Source organism: Artibeus jamaicensis, unplaced genomic scaffold (assembly GCF_021234435.1).
Source record: "Artibeus jamaicensis isolate MK-2021 breed Jamaican fruit bat unplaced genomic scaffold, CSHL_Jam_final scaffold_660, whole genome shotgun sequence".
Classification (NCBI taxonomy): Eukaryota; Metazoa; Chordata; class Mammalia; order Chiroptera; family Phyllostomidae; genus Artibeus; species Artibeus jamaicensis.
The window spans coordinates 4,598,047-4,620,275 of record NW_026522052.1 but is presented as its reverse complement, the minus strand read 5'-3'; the positions used below and the strand labels follow the sequence as shown (position 1 = coordinate 4,620,275).

The 22,229-nt window shown below is 45.7% G+C and overlaps 1 protein-coding gene across 5 annotated transcripts in view; it reads left to right on the top strand.

Moving 5' to 3' along the window:
- The window catches only part of NTM (neurotrimin), a 940,417-nt gene that overhangs the window by 815,778 nt on the left and 102,410 nt on the right, over nt 1-22,229 (top strand). For all 5 annotated transcript variants that reach the window (XM_053659469.1, XM_053659468.1, XM_053659471.1 and 2 more), the window contains one exon: nt 3,513-3,638. In XM_053659469.1, the coding sequence (XP_053515444.1) occupies nt 3,513-3,638 (126 nt within the window). The remainder of the gene's footprint in view (nt 1-3,512; nt 3,639-22,229) is intronic.

Below are 22,229 nucleotides of genomic sequence, written 5' to 3'. Positions count from 1 at the left end.
CTGGTGTTATGTTCTTAGTGCTATGAACAATGTTGGTGTATGGAAGTAATCAATGGATACTGATGAATGAACGAGTGGATGAATGAGTGAATGAAGGAGCGAGAGAGCAAATGAACAAAAACAAACAAAGCGATCCTAGTGTATTTCTAGCAGTCTGTACCATGAAGAGAAGTGAGATGCAGAGTGCATCCATGGGAAAATATAAAAATATTAGAAACCCATTCTCAGCTGGTCAAACGCTCAGCTTTATGCCATAAATGGTCTGCCTTTGAGATTTATCCAGGAGAAATTGTCCATGTTCAAGTTGCACTCACAGGTGGGATTAAAAGGACAGCAAGCATTTCACCAACTTCTACTGCATGAGTTGGACACTTTCCAGTTGTTAGAGGAGGGAGAAACAGTTCTAGATGATTCTTCCGAGGATGAGATGTGATGGTCTCATTTGATATGCTTACTTTGCTGACAGCTCTGGCCCCAAGCACCTTCTCTTCTGCTCGGGGACTGCCCATTGTTCTCTAGTGCGTGATTAGCAGATTAGCTTTCGTGTAAGAAGCCAGGAAAATGAAGTCCCAGTAAGCCCTTCCAAAGCAAGAGCAATTCATTACCCAACCTGATTTCCACTTAAAATGTACTTTAAGCACACTTCCAACTACAAACCCTAAATCACCGTGTATTCACAAAGTCCATCATTTTTTATTTTATGGCAGGGCGTTGGTGTGACATAATCCCTTGCTGAGCATCTTGGAGTGCTTTACAGATCAATAAATTACTTACCTGCGCAGTCGAAGCAACGCCTGCAAAGCCAACACGGTCATTCATTCTGCAGGCCACCTGTCCTCCAGGAAGCGAGCATCCCTGTGTGGGTGCCAGGGATGGGCAGGAGCAGGGCAGGGAAATGGGGGGACTGAGCTACTGCTGGGTCAAGAAGCAAGTGTTCCAGTTAAAATTCTGAATAACGTCAATCGAGTTTAAATGATTTTAGAACTAAGAGAGTTTAGAAATTTAGATTCTTCAGACAGCCAGCAAATCAGGTGTTCTGTCAATAACTCATCAATTACTTTTCTGTCCTGGAAGAGTCAATCTAGCTTTTAAAATGATGTGGCCTTACATTGCATTATTATGCCTTAGAAGTCCTGGACTGTAGAGCTGAAGGCCACTCTTCCACCCTCACTGCACTGATGCTCCATTGTGTGTGTGCTACCAAACACCTGTGAGAGTGCAGGTAACTCTGCCTCTCCACCTGAAGCTTGATGTGAATTTAAGAATCGAATGATTAATTGATGCTTACTTTATGGAAGATACCCTCCCTATTCAGGCTGGCAGAAACTTTTTAAAAACATGAGTAAGACTCTTGCTCAATGTCTTATATTCCGATAATTCATAGCATAGGAGAAAGATAAGACAAGTGTAACTTAAGAGAGTTCATGTTAAAAACTTCGAAGAAAGCTGTGGGATCCCCAGGAAGGAAAAGTCATGTCCTCAGGGTGATCGCCCGGGAGACCTTCTAGCAGGTCTGGTAACACAGCCGGGCCTTGACCAATTCCAGTAGGTGCAGGTAGCTGGAGAGAAGAGTCTAAGTAATCACAATCGGCATCATTGGCATGAGGATAAGGAAACAGTGGGGAACCCATGCTTACTAATGAGTATTCCAGTTGTGTGTGCGTAGAAGGGAAAGGAAGAAAAGTTCAAGGAAAAGGAGGAAAAGGAACGAAGGCCACAGGAAGAAGATATCTGCATGCTATTTCTTTTTTGTGAAGAAGGAAATCCAATACAGTTAGGAATAAAAGATTAATCATTCAGGTAGAGGAAAGGTGAGCACTGACACTTCCAACCAATCTGAGTTTTGTGTGAGGGTTGCACTCCGGCCTTGCAACAGGGCATACAGTTCCTGTTCCTCTCAGCTGGGGTCTCCAGCAGGCCAGACGGCGTGGTACGCTGGGTGTGTGATGTGCCCTGGAATTTCACACTGCAGTGACTCAGATGAGTGCTTGTTTAAGGAAAGAAACAAAGGCGAAGAAACTTTAAAGAGTTGGACGCAGGCACCACTTAATTTGCAAAGAATTAATGAGTCGAATCCACATTCAGTAGAACTGAAAGAGTGTGTGTTAATAATCCAGTTCTGAGGTTGTTCTAAAGAAGCAGCAGGTTGGGAAGGTGGTTTCCTTGAACAACCATGATAATTCCATCCTATAAATATCAGCTGAGCTTTTACTTTGGATGTAAATATAAGTAAGTCATAGCTCAGGTCATCAAAAAGCTCGTGGTCTAGTGGCAGACAGATGCTAAGCCAGTGACCATAACACAGTGGGATAAGTACCAAGAATCAGAGTTGGGGGGGTTTGCCTAACAAATGACACTCTCACCGTAAAAGCCAGTTGGCAGACAAATGAGTAGTCACACATGAACCGAATAGCACATTCATTAGTTTTAAAGATCATACTGGAGAATTAGGCTTAGATGTATAGCAACAATTTGCTCCTAATTCTGAACCCCCAAAGGAGACAGGGGCATACAGGTACCGCTGGCTGTGATGTGGACTGAACCTGCCCTGGGAGACATCGCCCTGTGTCACACAACAGAACGTAGCTTCCTAAGGGAAGTCTGGCTCCCAGACTGAAGACTGAGCTCAGTGGGGTCCTGTCCCCAAATCGACTAATTAAAATGAAACTTTCGCATCCTTGGAGGGATCTATTCAAGGGACAGAGAAAAAGACTAAAGATGTCTGGCTAACTGAAATTTTTTTTGACTCGGCATCAGGCCTCTTAGAATACGGATGAGAAGCAAAAGTCACTTAGAGTTGTGCAGGAGGGAAAGGAGGAGTAGGGGTCGGAAAAGCTGCAGCAAAGTGGCATTCGATTTGGATTGTAAAGTATGACTGAGAGTTTCTAGGAAGGACATAAAAATAATAGTTCCCAAATGCTTAATGACCAGAAAGGACGTGATGTATTGGCGATGATACATTGAGGATACAATGTATCATTGAGGGGATACATTGAGGAGGAAATGGTGGGGATATCAATGGAAACCTAGGTTGATTCTTGATTCTGAATGTGGGCTGTGCTAGGATAAAGCATGTGGATGTTATCGGATGGGCAGTAGGAAACAGCTGGAGGTGTTTAGGCAGAGATGTGCTATGATCAGAGTTGCATTACAGCAAGACGACTCTGAGTGCAGTGTGCAGAACGACTGGTGCATGCATGTCGATGGGGGTTGGTGGGGAGTGTGCAGATAGGAAGAGGGTGGAGGTGAGGAGCACAGTTACCGCAGTATTGCGTCGGAATTGGTTCCCACCCACACTTCCTGACTTTGGGTTTAAATGAGAGGAAATAGCAGCAAAATTCAAGGTAAGATGCTTCTTTTGTGTTTAAGATAATTCTTCTAATTTCTCATCATTTATTTTTATAACCCCTCTGCTTCAGTCCCTGGGCAATTCTGCCAACTATCATTTTTAAGACAACAAAGAAATGCTTCACAGGATATTTATTTTCCTCCTACTGTTTTTGTCTTTACAGTATCTCCCAAAATTGTAGAGATTTCTTCAGATATCTCCATTAATGAAGGGAACAATATCAGCCTCACCTGCATAGCAACGGGTAGACCAGAGCCTACGGTTACTTGGAGACACATCTCTCCCAAAGGTAAGAGAGCCGTTTGGTATGGTGCGTCATAAAGGGATTGGGGGAACTCCTGTCCATGGCTAGGAGGCTATGGTGCTGGCAGCTTCATCCACGGATCCTTCATTGTTGGTAGCCTTGTGACCATGCTTGTGGCTCTGCAGGGAACTTTGGTGTTCTCTGAAAGACAGGCATGTCCTCTAAGGTTTCAGCAGTTATACCTGAAGCTCTCTCTAGTCCCTGGGAACTGAATCCCAGGTGCCAGTGGATGCGCCAGTGATAAGATGTTCTGGGAGAATTTCGTTGGCCATATTTGATGTTGGAACAATTGGCTTTGGTGGCATTGTTCAGCTGGTTGCTTTAAGAGATGGAAAACACAAACAGGAAATAATGAGGGAGAGCATTAAATGACCATATTCCCAAATGGAAAACTTCCGCATCTGTGCTTCTTCAGCCGTGCCAAATATCAGTCTCTGCTGCATCGGTTGGGTTGTGATTTTGTTGTTGTTTTACTGTGATTAGCTCTAGATAACTAAATTGCAAATTGCACTTTGTCTTAATGTTTAGATGTTCTATACACCAGGCTAAGTGTGGTTTTGTGCTTCCGTGGATTGTATGTTCAACTTTTAGAATTTAAGGTCGATGTCATTTATCATGAAGCTCACTTTTGTTCATGTTGCATTAAGTTACTTTATTTGTTCTTCAATATATATTGTTGCTGTGGTCAGGCACACGTCTGAGCCCTGAGAATACAGCGATGGACCAAAGCATACAAGTTTTTGCTCTCATAAGCTCACATTCTCGTGAGAAAAATGACCAAAACACTGAATATATAATATAACAGGTGGTGGTAAGAATGAGAAAATATGGCAGTAGATACTGACAGAAGGAAAAGAGATTTGGTCAGGGAAGGCCTTTGAGAAGGTGACGTTGGAGCAGGGACATGAAGAAAGATCTTTAATTTGTTGCTTATTGCCAGTTGATGTATACATATGGATGTACACCTGAAGATATGTGTATTGCTGAGTAGTAAATGGATTTTAAAGGAATTGTAGTGATAGTTGTTTGCAAGGTGTTGCAGGTTGGGTCCCCCAAAAGCTGACCCAGTGAGGTGATTGCCATGGGAGAAGTTCATCCAAGGTGCTCCTGGAACCAGCCCCTGTGGAAGTGAAGAGAAGGGAGAAGGGTTAGGCAGTTGGCGAAGGTGAGCTGCATTGCTCAAGTCAAGTGGAAAATCTCATCAGCTGACCTTATGGGGAATTCTGAAGCTGAGGGACCCTTCAGAACTGTTCTTTCTTTGAGGTGAGGGGACTGGCCTTTTATACCAGAAAGTCACTACATGTGGGCTGCCTGCAGCGGTGACCTCAGGCCAGGCACCTCTCTGCACAGGAGACAAGCCCCATCTGGCTGTGAGTAAGCTCTGTCCACTGACAGTGTATTCCCCTCCGAGGCAGATATCCTCTTTTCCAGATGTGGCAACACATTATTGTGGCCGCTACACTTGGGCGTCTTAAAATACCAGTGTGGGCTCTGAGTGGGCCCCAAATACCAAATTCTTTCTTTCAGACATTGACAATTTGCCCTGATAGAGGTCCTCAGGGAGAGCATGATATTTTCAGTGTTTGCCCTGAATTCCTGGGAGCGGTACTCATGCCATCGTTCCTGAGGCCACCACCGTGAGCAAAATGATCAGAGAGCCACTTACGTCTGTGCCAGTCTCCTGATTTAAAATGACCTTAAGTATGGACTGGCTCAAAATCCGGCAGGAGGCTTCAGGGACGCATGAGATCATTAGCAGTGGAATGTGGTCCCGGGACGCATCTGAAAGAGGGACCGTGCAAGGGGACAGACTTTCTAAGACATTAACGCATACCCGCCATCACTGCTCAGCGCTGAGTCGCCAGTGCCATTGGACGCCAGGGCAGCCTGTGTCTTTGGAATCTGCAGACACCCATCCTTCCAGGTGGATTTGCTTTGCCTTAGGACAACAGACCCTGCGCCCCTCCCTCCTGCAGGTCTGCCTGTCTCCTGTTGGAGCTCTTTTCTCATCTCCTCCTTGTAGCCTTTGTCCTTTTCTGGGGCTTTTCCTTTTTTTCCCTTCTCTTCCATGTACCTTCTCCCTTTGTCTTGCCTTGTTAGGCTTTTTCCTTTTGTTCTTTGCTTTTACTCCTAAATGTTTCCACTTCAATTTCATTTTTTTCCACATTTTTTCTCCCCCCACCCCTTCTTCACATAATCCCTTTTGTCTTCCCTCTGACACCAGAGCTGTCTGTTTACTTCAAGTTCACACTGTTGTGCCTTAGACTCCTCCTCCCATTTTTGGAAACATCAAGCAGATTCATTTCCCCAGGGCCCTTGACCTGAGTCTGGGCCAGATGCTTCCATTTTACTGGAGTTTTGTTTTTTTTTTTTAGCTGCTATGGAAACAGAAGATGGATCGAGGGGAGAGGAGCAGGATAATCAGAATCTACCTGTGGATCAGTGTAACTGAGATGAGCAATTTTTCCAGATCCCTGGCCCAGATTCACTCTCCTGTATTCAAACTGATAAGACATGCCAAGCAGTAACTAGTCACCTGAGGACTCGCCAGCATGCTGCTTTCCCAGTGACTGATTATCTGGAGATCAGACATGTCATTGGGCTGCTGCCAAATCTGAACTGAGGCTGGAGACCCTTAGCAGTCAGGCCTTTCTCTTTCCCTACCAAGTATTTCCAAAGGATGCTTATTTTTAAACAGGTTAGGACAGGTTTGAGGTTCCTTGGAGAACCAGATATGCTACACCTTAGCAAGGGCTCCAGAGGGAGGGAGCTGCCACCATCCTTTGTCCCATCTGTGTGGGTAGATCACGTCTCAATCAAGACCATTCTCAAGCACACAGCTATGAAATTCCTGAAGGGAAAACTGATCGAGCCTAAGTACCTTTGGTGACTCAGATAGTTTCATGGCATCTTCCCTCTGCAGACTCATCTGTTTGTTCCGTGCACGTCTGAATATCCTAGTTTCCTCCATCATGACTCATGTGTTGCAACTTGCAATTAGGTAAACCACTCTAGAATATGCACTTCCAGTCCTAACCACCTTTTATGTGGAAGAAGGAGTGCAGAGATGTTAATCACTATTTTATTAGTAGTGGCTCATGCATTTCAACATACAGGAGCCAGGGGTGACTGTCAGGTAGGAGGAGACTGGCCTTAGGGTTGTCTGCCTAGCACTTTACATCGGATAGAAAAAATGTCAGTTGTCCATATCCAAGATGAAGAGGGAGACAAGGCCTCCCAAGCTACCTCTCTGCATTTCCATTGATCCTGAGAAGTCATTTTCCACCTTTTATTACAGGTAGCACGATTGTCTTCATTTCCCCACATGAACTTACTACTTCTAGGAGTTTCAGGAGGAAGTTCATGACCTCTGTAAAGAGTCCCACCCTCACGTGCACTCCTGGTTTGGAATGTTCAAGTGCTGCTTGCACCTGTGCGGGCCTTGGTCTTCTACGGGAAACATCCCGATCCTGCTGTCTTTCATGCTGTCCTGATCCGCATGGATGTGTTTTCTGCCCTTTGTCAAGTTCCGTGTAAGTGTTAGCATACCTCTCCAAGGGCCAGCGTGTCGTCAGTTCACCCACACTCTGCTTTAGACACATTCATCTTTCATGGCTGCAATTTGTATTCTGTCCTCTTCTAGGAATCCAAGGATTGACTCTAGCAAAGCCCTTACGTTCTAGTGGTTCTATCTCCAAAAGAATACCTCGAGTGTTCTTGATTCCTCTGAGTCGTCCCTACATAAACAGAAATACCATCTCTTTAAATGAATCCAAAGGATGGTTTTTAGGACCTTGCTCTTCACAGAAAAGAATTCTCACACCCAATTTTTCTGTTTCCAGTTTCTGCTGTTCTTGAAAGAGAAGGCTGAGGTTCCTATGTTGCCACATTTCTGGGAACCAAACATAAAACTCAGGTGAACACATGAACCCAATCATTGATGTGTGGGTTCCACAACACCGTGGAATCAGGGGTCCCCGAGTGTCCTGATGCAGCTCCCCTCCTGGGTGCACCTCCCTCCCTCTTTCTCTTGTCAAATGAAACACAGAAAATAAAAAGCTCAGGAAGGCTACTGAAAGAACACCTTGTGCCTGGATGTTGGCTGGGGCTCAGTCAGGCCTGGTAAGCTCTTTACAGACATGCTCTGATGTCTAATTCATGAGTTTTTTTGAGACCAGGGCCTGTATTCATTCATCTTTGATTCTTCACCTCCTAGCACAATGCTCAGCACCTAGAAAACATTCAAGAAATACTTGTCGATTCAGTGAGCAAGCACTTATTTGCGCCAGTGCCCCAAAGGGCTGTGCCCATTCACCCAGTTCAAAGACTTCATCCTGATTCATGAGGAATTCTCCTCCACTTTGATGTTGCTGTTGGGATCTGGTGTGTTTCCTGCTTGAACTCTGTTGGTGAGTCTTCAGGACATTTTCTCTGGTCTTCACAGGATCTTCAAGGCTTTCCTGAACTTCCCCTAGTGGGAAACCTGCCGTGGCAGGGCTTGACTTCTCCTTCAAGGAGAGGCTCCTTTTCTGAGTTCTCTTTTGCAAAAGTAGAGCAGACCCACAAGTGGCTTTGGAGGTGGGTCTCCAGTGAGCACACTTCCGCCCTCACTGCTGCCTCTCTGCAGTCACACTCCTGATGTGTGTGTTTCTCTGGTCTGTTCTTCGTCTGGTCTTTCTGGGGCACTTGAGCCTTTGGGTGTGTCAGTGTTCCCGACCCTACCTGTGCCTAAACCCTCCGCAGCTCCCAAGAGTTGCGCCAGATCACCCTGGATGTCACCAGGGAGAGTTAGTTCAACTGTATATGTGAAGTTTTGGTGCTCGTGGGTTAAAAAAATATGAAGAAAGAAATCAATACAAAAAAGAGAAGTCACATTTTAAAAATGCTTCCCACTCCCCACAGTGTGTGGATTGAGGTGGAACAGAGATGGGTGGATTGGTTTCCCCCAGGACCACGCAAAGCCCCCCGGAGTAACAGTGCTCAGTGGGCACTTCCACACACCATCCCTGCCCACACCTGCAGGACTAAGCAACTGTCCTCAGCAGCCAGACCTCTTTCCTTTCCCCTCAGTTCTCCTGCTGTACTGAAGGGGCCCAGTGGGCAGTCGGTTGTCCCAGCCTTTGTTTCTCTGAGTTTTCAAAGACAACAAGTTGGCGAGGACAGCGTGACCCTTGGATGGAGGCTCTCCTGGCCCATGCCCTGAGCCCTCTCCAGGCCCTGCCACACTCCCACCTATTTTCCCATTTGTCACACTGACAGGCCTTCCTCCCCAGCCAAGCAGGACACTGAAGCACTAATTGGCACTGGAGGTATCACAGCTTGAGTTCAACCAGAGCTGGCAGGCTCCATGACTCTGGTGACAGCTCTGTGAAAAAGTGTCAGGAGCGGAGCTCTGGCGTGCCATCGGTTGACGGCAGCACCCTGGCACTAATGAGCAGCCTGTCAGCACCAGCACTGGGGGCCCCGTGTGGCACAGGGATTATTAGGACAGCAGGCGAGAAAAATTTCTCCAGCAGAAAGAGCCAGTGAAGAGAGAGAAGGAACACAAAGTGGAGCCAATAGTATCCCCTTACACACGGAGGGTAACCACCCTGCAGGAAAGGACTGATAGAAAAAAGGAAAGTAAAAGATTTGTATAGAAGATCTCTATCCATGCCAACTCTGGACGACTCTTGGAATCTCACTGTGGCTGGATTGCCCCGTAATTAATCGATGTAGGCTATAAATCTTTACTGCAGTAAGCCGAGAGGGGACTCAATGACTAAATTAACTCTCCAGTCAGGGCCACCGTGCTGTGAAACACAGACATTATTCCTAAGTTCTCAGGCAATAGGACCCGAGGGGGAAACGAAGGCTTGGGACCTGGGTCCCTTTACTGTTTGTGAGGGCAGGCCCCCTGTTCTGGGCACCTGCTCAGCTGCCAGCTGCCTGTCTTCTGCTGGCAGACAGCATCCAGGAGAGGCCAATGACAGAAGGAGCTTTCTTCTGTCACTTCACCCCAGATGTGGGCACGGGGAGCAGCCAGTGTGTCAGCTCTATTCATCTGCTTGCTTCCTGAGGACAGGTGTGAGTTTTCCAGCCTGTTCATTCTCCTGGGTCAGGCTCAGGACCGGGCAGGTCTGGCCCTCCGCTGAAGCCTTGGCTACCTGCAGTGACTCCGCTTCCATGCATGGATGCTGCCTGAGAGAAGACAGTGGCCTGTCTGTAAGAGATGGGCTCTGAAGGCAGGTTCAGCCAAGTTTGAATTCCTGAGGGTCATCCTGAGACAGGGACAACCCTCTCTGAAAATGCACTTCTTTATTACTGCTGTTCTTGTTTCTTGGTGTGGCAAGTAGAGCTTTAATGAATTGCTCTGGGTCCCTGATTGCCTCACACACTACAGTCACACTAACAACTTGACCTTCATTTCATACTCAGCACCCTAGCCCTTGCGTTCTCTCTGGAGCATTGTCCTGCATGCACCTTTCAGATAAAGTTCTGCTTTTGTTTTAAGACCATGCTCAAAGGCTTCCGCAGGGGAAGTTCCTGATGATGACCTTCCTCAGGCAGAGTGAGTTGCCCTTTTCTTTAGGTCCCACACCACTTTGCATACACCTCTAACATCAGGCCACCCTGTTGTCCCAGGGATCAGGGAGGCAGGACCAGTCCTGTGTGGTTGGATTGTTTCCCTGAGTGGAGTACAGCGCCGGACCCTGTTCATGATTGTTGAAAAAGAAGTATGTAATCTGTAGATGCAGCATTTTCCTTTCCTCTTCAAAATTAATTTTTTCTGGTCAATAATTTAAAACAAAATCAATGTTAATGAGTAAAGGATAAGACACAGGAGCTTCATCTCCTCGCATTCTCTACTGGGGACCATTTGCTTCCCAAATCATCAAAGTAATTGTCAAGAAAAAGCCCCCCCCCCCAATTCACCCTCTGATATACCCCTAGGACCAAGCCTTAGACTCTTCATCTGCAAATAAAAATAATAACGCCTTTCTAACCCGAATGTGGTGAGAATTCAATGTGCTCTCCAGTGCAAAGCCCTGGGCCCCTAAGGACTCATAGTAGGTGCCCAACACTGTTACTTTCCACAGCCTTGGCCAGCTCCTTCCTCTTCACTCCCATTCATGGCACAAAAACAAATAGGGAGGAAATTATTTATTTATCTGAAAAAGGTTTAATTCTTACACAAGCCCAAGCTTGGTCAATTGCCAGAATGGATAGATAGTTCAAAGGTGCTTAATCAGCACCTCCCTGAGCCCCACCATTTTCTAATTAATGAAGGTGCTTGATTACAATTCCCAGAGTACCCCAAGTGGCTTCCCCAGGAGGGCCAAACAATTGCCATCGCAGAAGATATTACAGTGGTCACTGATGATAGGAGAGAAAAATAATTGCATCATAATGGAAGGTGGCAGGTCCCCTGTCCAGGGCAGCAGCAAAGCATACTGCCTGGGAGTGGGGCCCAACCTCCACAGGGGAAGTGGTTTGTTGTGACGAAGATGAACCTGTGGTTCAAGCTCGAGCATGGGGCACAGCGATCCAGAGACTATTTAAGCCAGTGACTTAAGCACAGACGTGCAGACCAAGGTGGGAAAGAAGAAAGCAGAGGAAGGCATTTGCAGATCACTCCTTAACTTCCTAATTCTCTTTAACTATAAAATTATAGCTAGATAGATACAGTTAGGGTGAAATTTGCCAATGTCAATAAGGGTTTTTGTAAGCTTAATATTTATGTTCTGGTTTAAAGCAATATTATAGCTGTGAAACTCCCTACATCAAAGAAGAGAAAAATCATAAAAAGACTAGTGGGGAAATTAATGAGTTCAATGTGCTTGAATTGAGAACATATGAAATCAAACCTCAGTCTAGAAACCAAGGGCAGGAGTGCATACCACAGACACTGTTTGTGGTTTTCCCCAATTATTTAAAAACCCTTGAAAAATGTTGTAGAATCAGACGGCTGCTGAAATCAGACATTGCTAACAGCATCTTCCCCCACACTCCCCCGAGTCTTCAGTTATTTATGCTGGTACTTGGCGACCGTTACCATGCAGAACTGTTTTGATGGAACAAAAAAGGAAACAAAAAAGCACGGAGATTGTGTCATCTTCCCTGCAGATGCTCACCAGCCCTGGCCCAGTAAGATGCAAAGGCTCATTAAAATGGGAGTTCCCCGCCCCCCAGCCCAGAGACCCTATCTTGGAGGGGCACCCATGACAGACGGCGTCACCACCCACCATGACCACAGCAACCTGCCCCCCACAGCACCCCTGTGGCACAGGGAAAGGCTGGGGGAGTTCCATGTTTAGGATCTACCATAACTGCCACGTGATCCAGGAGAAAGCCTTCATTCAAAATATTCTTGTCATAGGACTTCAGTGTATTGGTCTGACTGTGTACCTACTTTTGGATCCTGAATCTTGTGACCTGTGAGCATTGCTTCTTCCCTAGAGTCTAAATTATAACCAAAGTCTTTATCATCCCCAAAGAGCAATAACTAACCATTTTAGGTGCTTAGAAATGTGCTGGGCATTCTTCTGAACATTTACATGCAGGAATGTGTATTTTTTGCATCCACGGTCAGGTCCTATGATTAGTCTGCTCTGCCAATGAAGGATTGAGGCTTAGAGACTTTGGGCAAATGGGCCAAGGTCACGTAGCCCCCCTGCCAGCAGCACTACCCAGGCAGCATCTCCAGTGCACATGTGAATAACCTCTGTGCTATTAGCAATTTCTCAGAGGGTGGTCCCGGGACCAGCAGCCTCACCTTCTCTATACCTGAGACCCAAGGTGGGTCCTGGAAACCTGCATTTTAATAAGTTCCCCCAGGTTATAGTGATGCACACTCAAGTTTAAGAATTTTTGCTGTGTAGTATTTGCTATGCGCCAAGCACTCTGCTTTATACATTTGATATCATGGAGTTTTCACAACTTCATTATGTTAGCAATGAAGAAATGGAGGTTTGAGGGGACAACTTGGCCACAAATGTTAAATAGCCAAGGCGAAATTTAAATCCAAGTTATTTTTACTCCAAGGTTCACTTTATTAATGTGTATTGATTTCCTGCCTGATTTCTAACCCATTGCTTCTTCTAGATCAGCGATGTTCAACCAGCGATGTGCTGCAAGAATTGTTGAGACATGTACTATCCGACTGTTCAGTCAGGGGCACTGACCTCTTTCCCTTAGGTTGTCAAATTAAAAAAATGACAGCTGCGAACACAACAAGAGCCATTCAGTGTGAAATAATAAAAATTTCATCTATTTTTGTCAGATCAGCAATATGCACACACACGTGCATATATATATATATATGGCAGTATTTTAGGATTTAGTTTATGTGTACCATGATGTAGAAGAGGTTGAAAACTGCTGTTCTAGAAGATCTGGGGGACGTGGCTGTTCTCTGGGTCAGACCTCCTGCCAGACTAGGGCCTTGGATCGTCCTATTCCCTACAGTATTCTTACAAATCCAGCCACATTCTTGTCCAGGTGATGGACACCAGGTTGGGCATTCCACCCACCCCGATAGTCTCAGGCTCCTTCTGGTGGATCTGTCGTGAATATCTCTGCACAAAGGACAATGCCCCAGCATGGAGGGCCGACCTCTCCTGGTTCTCAGGTGAGTTCTCTTCCTCCCACCGAGTCTGCCTTTTTGGTTTTGCGCTCTCTGCCCCAGCCCCCTCCGTGCTGACTGTGGCTTGCAGCGGTGATACAGCTGTTCTCTGACTTGATTTATTTTTTCCTCATGTTAAATACTATCATTCACTCACACAACGGCATGTCCTCTGCTTTTATTGTCATTATTAGGTTGCTTTATACTTTAACAGCTTTAGATACAGAAGGAAATGACTGGATTTCAGGGTATGGTTTCCATTATCAGACTCCACTCAGTTTCCCTGCATATACTTGTGGTATTTGGCTTTGTCTTCCTCATGTTGTAAAGTGCTTTTGCCGCTGGATCCAGGGCAGTTGGAAAGGAATGAGCAGAATGCCAGTCCAGTTCTTCTACAGTCAAGGTTCCAGCTCTCCCCTTGGCTAGGCTACACGGGTCCTCCAAATACTACTCACTGCACAGCCAGCCTGTTCATTGCCTTGGCTTTGGGGGTTAGGGAGATGCGGCCTTTCCTTTCCCAGGAAGGTCACCTTAGCCTCTTACTTCTCTCCAACAAAGACCAAGTCCTCTCTGCTCACTCCTTCCCTAGCCCCCAAAAGCAAATTCCTCTTCCCTCTTCTAACAGAAAGTTAAAGTGAATGACTTTGGACTTTATCGCTCCTCTGTAATGGATTCAGGACTCCTCCTGTTTAACTGATCTGCAGCCCAGGAGGCCTTGTGTTCCTTCTCTCATTCCCTGCATCACTGCTTTGCCCTTTACGGAATGGTTCACTGGGGTCACTGTGGTGGAAGCTATTTGGCGAGTCATCTGCACGATAGAGTAAGACAAGTGGCTTTCTCCCTCTATTGATTTATTTACTCCATCACATACCGTCCCAGAAAAGGATTTAAGCAGAGAAGGTGACATGAATTTTGCCCCCAGGAGAACTCGGCAAAACAGTTTTGATTCTTCATACACAGATTCATTTATTTACCTGATAATCATTATGGAGTACCTACTGCTAGGCACTGACCCAGGCATTGGAGATACACCAATGGACAAAGCAGACAAAGCCCCTGGCATCATGGAGCTTATGTTTGAGTAGGAGAAACAGAAAATAAGCCTGTTGATAAATAAATCTTATAATGTGTTATATGGTATATGCTGTGGAAAAATAATTATGATAAGAGGCAGAGATTAACAGGCAGTGTTTGGGGGTCGTGATCTCAAATAGAGTAGGGATGGGTTCGTTAGGAAGATACTCCATAAAAGCTTGGGGAAGAAAGAATGCTCCAGCGGGAGTGCTCTTGGTAGGGCTAACAGTGAATAGAAAAGCACCCAATCAGGACATGCCCGGCACGTTCAAGGACCACCAGGAGGCCGTGTAGCTACAGAGGATTTATGTAATACCCACCCTCCTCTTGATAGACTGTGAACTTTATGAGGGCAAGGAGCATGTTGCACTGTGTGTATCTATGCTTAGCATGGTGCCTATCCATTTGTAGGCATTCAGTGAATATTTGTTTAATAAATGAGTGAATAAAGCAATCGTGGCATTATAGTGTGAGAAGTTGAATAAGAATGCAGGTAAGTTACAAGGTTCAGATCAGAAATTGTGGTCCCTTAGTGGTTTCAGGTTCCAGAGAGTGACATGTTGAGAGGTTGCCTGTGACTGAGGCAGAGAGGAAGGTCTGTGGAGAAGAGGGCCCAGGTAGTTGACAGTGCAGGTGTCTGGCATCATCAGTGGGAACATTGAAGTTTCTTCAGTGAATGGCTGAGGTTAGGGATGTGTAAGGCTGGGAGCCAAGCCTGAATGCCCTCAAAGAATCAAGAGGGGTTCATTCAGCACACCAGTCAATGGCCATAGGGAAGAGGAAGGGTCAATGCAGCATTGCCATAGGGCAACGACTGGAAGGAGCAAGGGTTTTCAATTACAATGTGAGAGAGAAATGGTTTCCATGTGTGATCCTGGAAATGAGGAGGACCACCACCCCAACCTCAGTGCCAAATGAAGCAGCCTGGCAATTTCTTGAGAGAGCTGCCGAGGAAGGGCAGACTGCAGAAACAGCTGCGTTTAATTAATAAGGGCAGTTCGGGGAACGCTCAACGTAGAGGCTTTGGGTCTATGGGACCATTGTGCTTAGGTAGTGAGTGTTTCAGCGAGCACAGAGATCAGACCTGGAAGGTGGGGAGGGGTGAGGAATGCAGGTGGTGCATGTCACTGATGATGGAGAGAGAGGGTCACACTTTGTATGGTCAGCCGGCAGCAAGGGGCACAAGGCATATTGGATTTAGTCCCTTTGTCCTGATGCAAGACAGTGAAATCACCTCTCAGGTGTTTCAGCTGCAGCCTATATCTGGGTAAAGGGATGGAAATCCCTTTTCTCCTGAACCTGAAAAGTTGGGGTGGAGGGGTGACAGTCGGTAGCTGTTAGCAAGGTCACCCCTTCTTGTGATCCAAAGCAAGGAACCTGACCTTTAGGAAGCCATTAAAGGGTCAATGTCAGGATTGTGAGTTAGCAGGAGTGGAGAACAAGACATGGGACACAAAGATATGTAGGAGGCCAAATTGCCAGAACCTGTCAATGGATGTAATGTGGGTTAGGAGTGAGGGAGGGGCTAAGCTGAGAAGGGGTCCTGCATTTCTGGTTTGGCTTCCATTATTGCCTGTTTGGGGGCAATAACTGTTATTCATCTGACTTTTCACCTGTGCGTTTATTAGAAAATAGGTAGAATATTAGAAACTAGCTGGTGTCTGATTTATTTCTAGCTGTTGGACCATGTGGGTTAGCTCTCCTTTCTCCAAAAATGATCGCAGCAACCCAGGCTTATTTATTTATTTATTTAGAGAATCAGGATTTATTAGAATGAGCAGAAATGATGGAGTACAACAGAGGTATGATAAATAGGCAGAATGAATCATCTTTTATTCAATGGCTCTGTATTGAGTTCCTAAAACACGACAGTGCACATTGTGATGCCGCAGACTGTGCTGTGAACACAGCATTCAAAGTCTCTGTCCCGCGGGAGCACAGTGTAGAAGCATTGGCGATATCTGACAGATTAATATGCAACCTCATGTCTGGGGGAGACAGTACTATGGAGAAAAATAAACAGAAATGGGGTAAAGAACGATAGATGGTGCTGCTTCAGAGTGTTGGGAGAAAGCCTGAACAGAGACCTAGAGACCTGAGTGAAGAGAGACCGTGAATGGGACCTACGAAGAGAGGATGTTGCACGTGGAGGCATCTACAATCACCCAGGCCAGGCACTGGGACTATCTTTATGCAAATGAAGAGCACCAAGAATGTTCATGCAGACAGGTGACAGAAGATGCTGTAAAGGGAGCCAAGAGTCAGATCATGCAATGCCATGAAAGCCATGGTAAAAACTTTGGAATTTGTTTCAATGTAAAAAACTGGCAAGTTTTAAAGAGGAGAGTGGAATCATTTAATATATTTTTATAAAGGGTCATTTTAACTGCTTGAAGGGAAAGACAGGGGTCAAATGGGGTGTAAGGGCAGCAACAAGAATACCAGGTGGGGTACCGTAGCTGTAATCAATCCATCAGGAAGTGCGGCTGACGTGGGGCAGAGTGGTGAGGTTGGAGATGGTAAGACCTTGTTTAATCTGGATTATAGTCTGAAATTAAAGCTGAGATTTGCTGGTTGCATGCATGGGGCTGTGAGAAAGAATTAGGAATCCCAGGTGACACATAGATGTGTGGCCTGTGCACTGATGACTAGTGTCGTTATTTCCTACTATGAAGAACTCCATGAGGGCAAGCTTGTGGGTAAAATAAGGAGCTTGGTGCTTTAGAGGTATGAGTGGACATTTTGAGTAGATACCTGGCTATGCAAGGGTACAGGGGCTAGAAAAATAAAGCTAGGGATCACCAGCATTCACATGGTGTTTATAGCCATGAAACTGGCCATTGCCACCTACAGGCAGAAGGTAGGTGAGAGGTCTGTGTGCAACTCCTGAGGGCATTCCAAGATGTAGGTGTCAAAAGGAGAGACAGAGAAGCTCCCAAGTATCCACCCAAAATATTTCTCCTCAGAGTCCTAACAGATTCCTTCTCCTGGCCACCATCTCCTTAGAGTCATTTCTTTTCTTGGACAGGGGGAAAAAACAACTATAAAAACTAACCTTAATTGATAGGGCACACTGTGAAGTATGGAAGGATTGGAGAGAACTGGTTTCATTCCTCTCCGCACCTCTGTTGCTAACCAGACCCAGCACTCTTAGCAATTCAGTGCAACTTAGTGTGACCACAGTGTTTTCTTCAGCATCCTTTTGCTTCCTCTGTTTTTGCAGCCAAGTGTTCACATTGACCAGTCCCTGCTCTGTTCTTGAATGGTCACGTTTCTCTGTATGTTGATATGTTTTCTCTCTTCATCACAGCACTTTCCTAGACCTCTTGATTTTGGTCACTTAGGTGTTGTCATGGCAATGACATCCTCAACAGAGTGGTGCTCCTCATGTTGTCATGGTTATGAGGACCTCTTGATGAGAGCTCCACTTCATTGTCATCATGCCGGCAGCCATAAGAAGTCCGAGGATCTCTTGGCAAGCCCACATTCTTAGGCTAGAAGCTAGTGGGTTTGTCCCTGTAAATGCAGGAGGCAGTAATTAGAAATGTACTTTAGATTTTATATGTTATAAAAATAAAGAAGACTGAAAGAGGAACGACCATCATCATCATCATCACCATAGCTAATATTTTTATTGCAGGATGGCTGTGTTCCAGGTACTCTTTTAAGTGTTTTACATGAATGAACTCTTTAATTTTTTGAGAACCTCGTAATGTAGGTGTTATGACTATTCTTTTACAGATGAACAGATTGAGTCACAGAGAGCTCGCTTAAGTAACTTGCTAACACGTGCAATGGCCCCAACTTCTCCAGGCCTTTAGGCTGCAGAGCACCCACTCTGACCCCATTACTCTGCTGTTGACTATTATCCTGTTTTATTACTGATAGTGAAAACCCAGCTGTTATCAGCCGGTAACTCGATCCTCTTTTTCTTTTTTCTAGAATTTAAATAGTTTATATTTTTGCACCACTCTTAAGTTTTGAAATATTTTCATATTTTAATGTGATTCTCTAACCACTGTACAAGGTTAGAATTAGTATTAAGCTGATTTTACAGATGAGAAACCCAAGCTTGGAGAGCCTGTGACTTCCCCAGGAAACCTGACTACGAAACTGTGTGTCAGACCAGGCCCGGACACATGGTCATCTGTTGATTCAGAATCCAGTGGGTTTTTTGAATGCCCTGTTGCATATTATAGCATAGCATATAGCCCAAAATTCAGCTGTGGCCAGAACATCTAAGGTGAATTGTTGCCAGCAGTCAATGCTACTGACAATAGAAGATGTAAGTGGCAGGACTCGGCACGCCATTCAAATAGCCATTCATCCTCTTCAGCCCTCCTTATTCTATCCTAATAACTCCAGTGTTAACTCTACTAGTGATAAGGACCAATAACTTCACTGTTGCAGTAGCTGCTTTTGTCTATCACAATACAGGCAGACGAAGAGCAGCCTCCACTCCGCTGCAACTGCTGTCCTTGGTTCTGTGCTGCTGTGAGCAAGTCACTTAACCTGTGTGGGGGAATCCCAATAAGAGGTTAATTAAACTCTGTGTTTATGCTGATTTTCAGAAAGTGGCAAACACAAATAAGTTACTTAGAAGCTGGCCTCTGAGCAAGTACAGCTTTTAAGGCAGAAAAAGCTCAGGTCCAGCCGTTGGTAGGCTTTCTCATTTGAGTGCAAGGGGATTGGAGAGAGATGTGCTGAAAGGGGGACAATGAGGTTAATGGAGATGATGAAAACAGGGGTAGCGGAGGCTCATAGAGTTTTTATTATGTGCCAGCACTTTCCCTGTATGAACTCAGTCTCTGGAAATGCCGTCTGAGTTTAAACACCAGCATTATCCACATTTGACAGGTTAGGAGCCTAAGGCCCAGAAACGTTACAGAAGTTGCTGAACGTCACCTAACCAGTAAGAGGAGGCCCTGGAAATCGCACCTGGCATTCTGGATCTGTCTGCAGATACTGGCATGCTGTCCTTCATGGGCATGGACTGGGGCCTTAGCACTGGGTCTGGGCTTAATCAGAGGCATGACGTGTTTAATGGCTGAGACTTGAGTTTGGATTATTTCACTATTTAAGCAGTGTCCCCTCAGCCACATCGCCCACCCTCCCTGAGCCTTAGCCGTCTCATCTGTAAAGTGAGAATCTGATGGAATGCACATCCTGGGCTTACTGGAAGGGTTACATGAGATAACACGTGTAAATGTGCGCCCTGTGCCTGGTATAAAGTATATGCCCAGTAAGCATCTGTCATAGGAGTGCTAGCATCAAAGGTAGTAAACAGTTAGCATTAGTGTGTGCAATTATTCCTGTCCTTGGCAATGGCATCTGTCTTATTTTTAAAGATGAACAGGCTGCTCATAACACTTGAATAAGGTATCAAAAGTCATATGTGCTAAGTAAGATATGGATGTCCAACTCACATGCCTTTCCACCACGTCCCATTTTTATCTAACACAGACTTTGGCTGGTGCAGCGTCTAAGTGACCTCTTGACAGCCTTCCCAGAGCTTCAGGTTCCCCTTGAGTCAAACCTCCAGCCTCTTCTAAGATTCCCAGTGGGCACTGGGGGGGTTTAGTGAGAATCTGTTACTCAGGGAGACTGACTGTCTTCCCGCTGACTTTCTCCTTCCCGTGCTTTCTTTCACCTGAAAGAAAAATAAGTTCACAGTTCGCAGCATCTGACTTGGATAAAAACAGGAGCTTAATTAAGATAACAGAAAGGGACTGAAATTTAACCAAAGTACCATGTTTTTTCAGACTATATGACACACACACCCCTGATTTGGGAGGAATAATGGTTGTTAATGCTGCTGTTGAGTTCTGTTTACATTTACATCAGTGAAATATTATGTTATGAAATATTGTACCACACTTTTTGCTTCAATTTTTTCCTATATTCCTCCTCTAAAACCTAGGTGTGCCTTATCCAAAAAATATGGTAAGATTTTGTTCTAGGTTCCAGAGTATGAAAAAATAGAAAAACATTTTTTTCTGCTTTAAAAAGATAGCTGATGTGCGGCGGTCCAGCCTGGACTCGGACGTGTTCTTGTCGCGTCTACATCAACAAGATTCCGTGTGTGTTCAATCCAGTGCAGGCAGCCGTGAGTGATGATTACCAGTCTGCAGGGATGGGGGCCTGGCAAAGAGCCCCCATCCCCATTTCCAAAAACAGTAGCTTGGAGCTAGGGGTGATGCTGTCCCCCAGACTCGATCATATGAAGGTGCTTGCTGCTGTCCTCACCTGGCAATTAAACACAGCTCTGTGCATGTTCATGTGCCACTTAAAGTGAAAAGTCTCTCCTCAGCCTGACTGATCACCAGGGCAGCCTAAGTGGAGAAGGCCTGTCTGCAGCCCTCCCTGAGCACCACGGGCTGCTGACTGAGTTGGAGGCCCAGGGAGGGAGCCAGGAGGGTCACAGCGGTGTCTCTTTCGAGATACAAGTTAGATACAAAAGGGAATTAAAAACTTCATGTTGAGTTGTTGTCACTCTACTCGTGTCTCGCCTCAGAGCTTTCTACAGCTGGAGAATGCTGAGAATTCAGCCCTTTAGAGCTATTACAATTCATATTGACTATAAACTTCCCACTGTGCGGATAAAGGAAGGGAGGTGCTTGCCAAGTGCTTCGAGGGGTGAATGCAAGTTATTTCACCATCTGATAATATACACCATGTTGGGAAACATTAGGGGGAAAAAGCAAAGGAGGAAGGAAAGTGAAGAGTGTGTTGAGGAGCTGACAACCGATCATCTGGCATTCCCTGATGAAACTCGGGTGGGCACACAGGGTGTGACAGAACAGGGGTCCGGGGTGTGATGCCAGCACCCTCCCCCCCTTCATTAATGAAGTGTGTTTGTCCCCGGCCCACACTTGGGAAAGGAAAACCTTCACCACACAGACACCACCGAATATCCCAGGGTAACTCACATGTGGTGAGAGGAGGGGGCGGGGAATGTGGGGGCAGGGAATGTGGGGCCGTGAATAGCACTTTTGTTAGGGCACTTGGTCTGCCTTCTAGCTCTGCCAATTAGTAAGTGGGCGACCCTCAACAAATCTATTAACCTCTCTGCCCCTCTATCAAATAGGATCAGAGTATGAAAATTAGCAATCCCACATCACAGGCGCCTTGTAAACACAAAAACATTACGGGCATTGTCTTTTATTTTAAACATCTGTATTAATCAAGCCCATTCTCTAGGGAAAGGCCAAGAAAGGCAAGAAGGCAGGGAGGAGAGGTGTGAGGGAAGAACCGAGACATCTTCTCCGTACAAGATCAAAAAGCAAACGATGCGACTGTTGTTTAGGCCTGTTGTTATAACAACAGCAGTTTTCATTTATTCTAGTTACCTTTGTTAAGTCCCACATTTCTTTGTGCAGCATAATTAATTTGAAAATTCACCTAAGCATTTCACAGATGCTGCATAGAATGTAGTAGCCCCAGTGAGTCTGGAGAGTTGAATCTGGACCTTGCTTTAAAAGGACATATGTGAGCAGAACAGAAATCCAACGGGAAATCACAGGCCAAAGGCGGCTCTGGGTGGGAGCTAGTTTTAGGGTGGGGCCAGGATCTCTGACTTCCCAAGAATTCCTGACACCAGGGATTGGCAGACTGTGCCAGGGGGCCAGATCCAACCCACTAGTGGTTTTTGTACCGCCTGCAAGTTGAGAAAGAATTTTACATTTTTAAATGGTTGAACAAATTAAAGAAGAGTAATACTCCATGAGATGTGCAGGTTGTTTGAAATGCAACCATTAGTGTCTATGAAAAAGCTTCTTGGACACACAGCCACACGTGTTTCTCTGTGGCCACTGTTGTCTCACAGGGTCAGAGCTGAGTTGGTGCAGCTGGACCGTGCATGGCTTGCAGTGTCACGTACTTATTATCTGGTCCTTTAG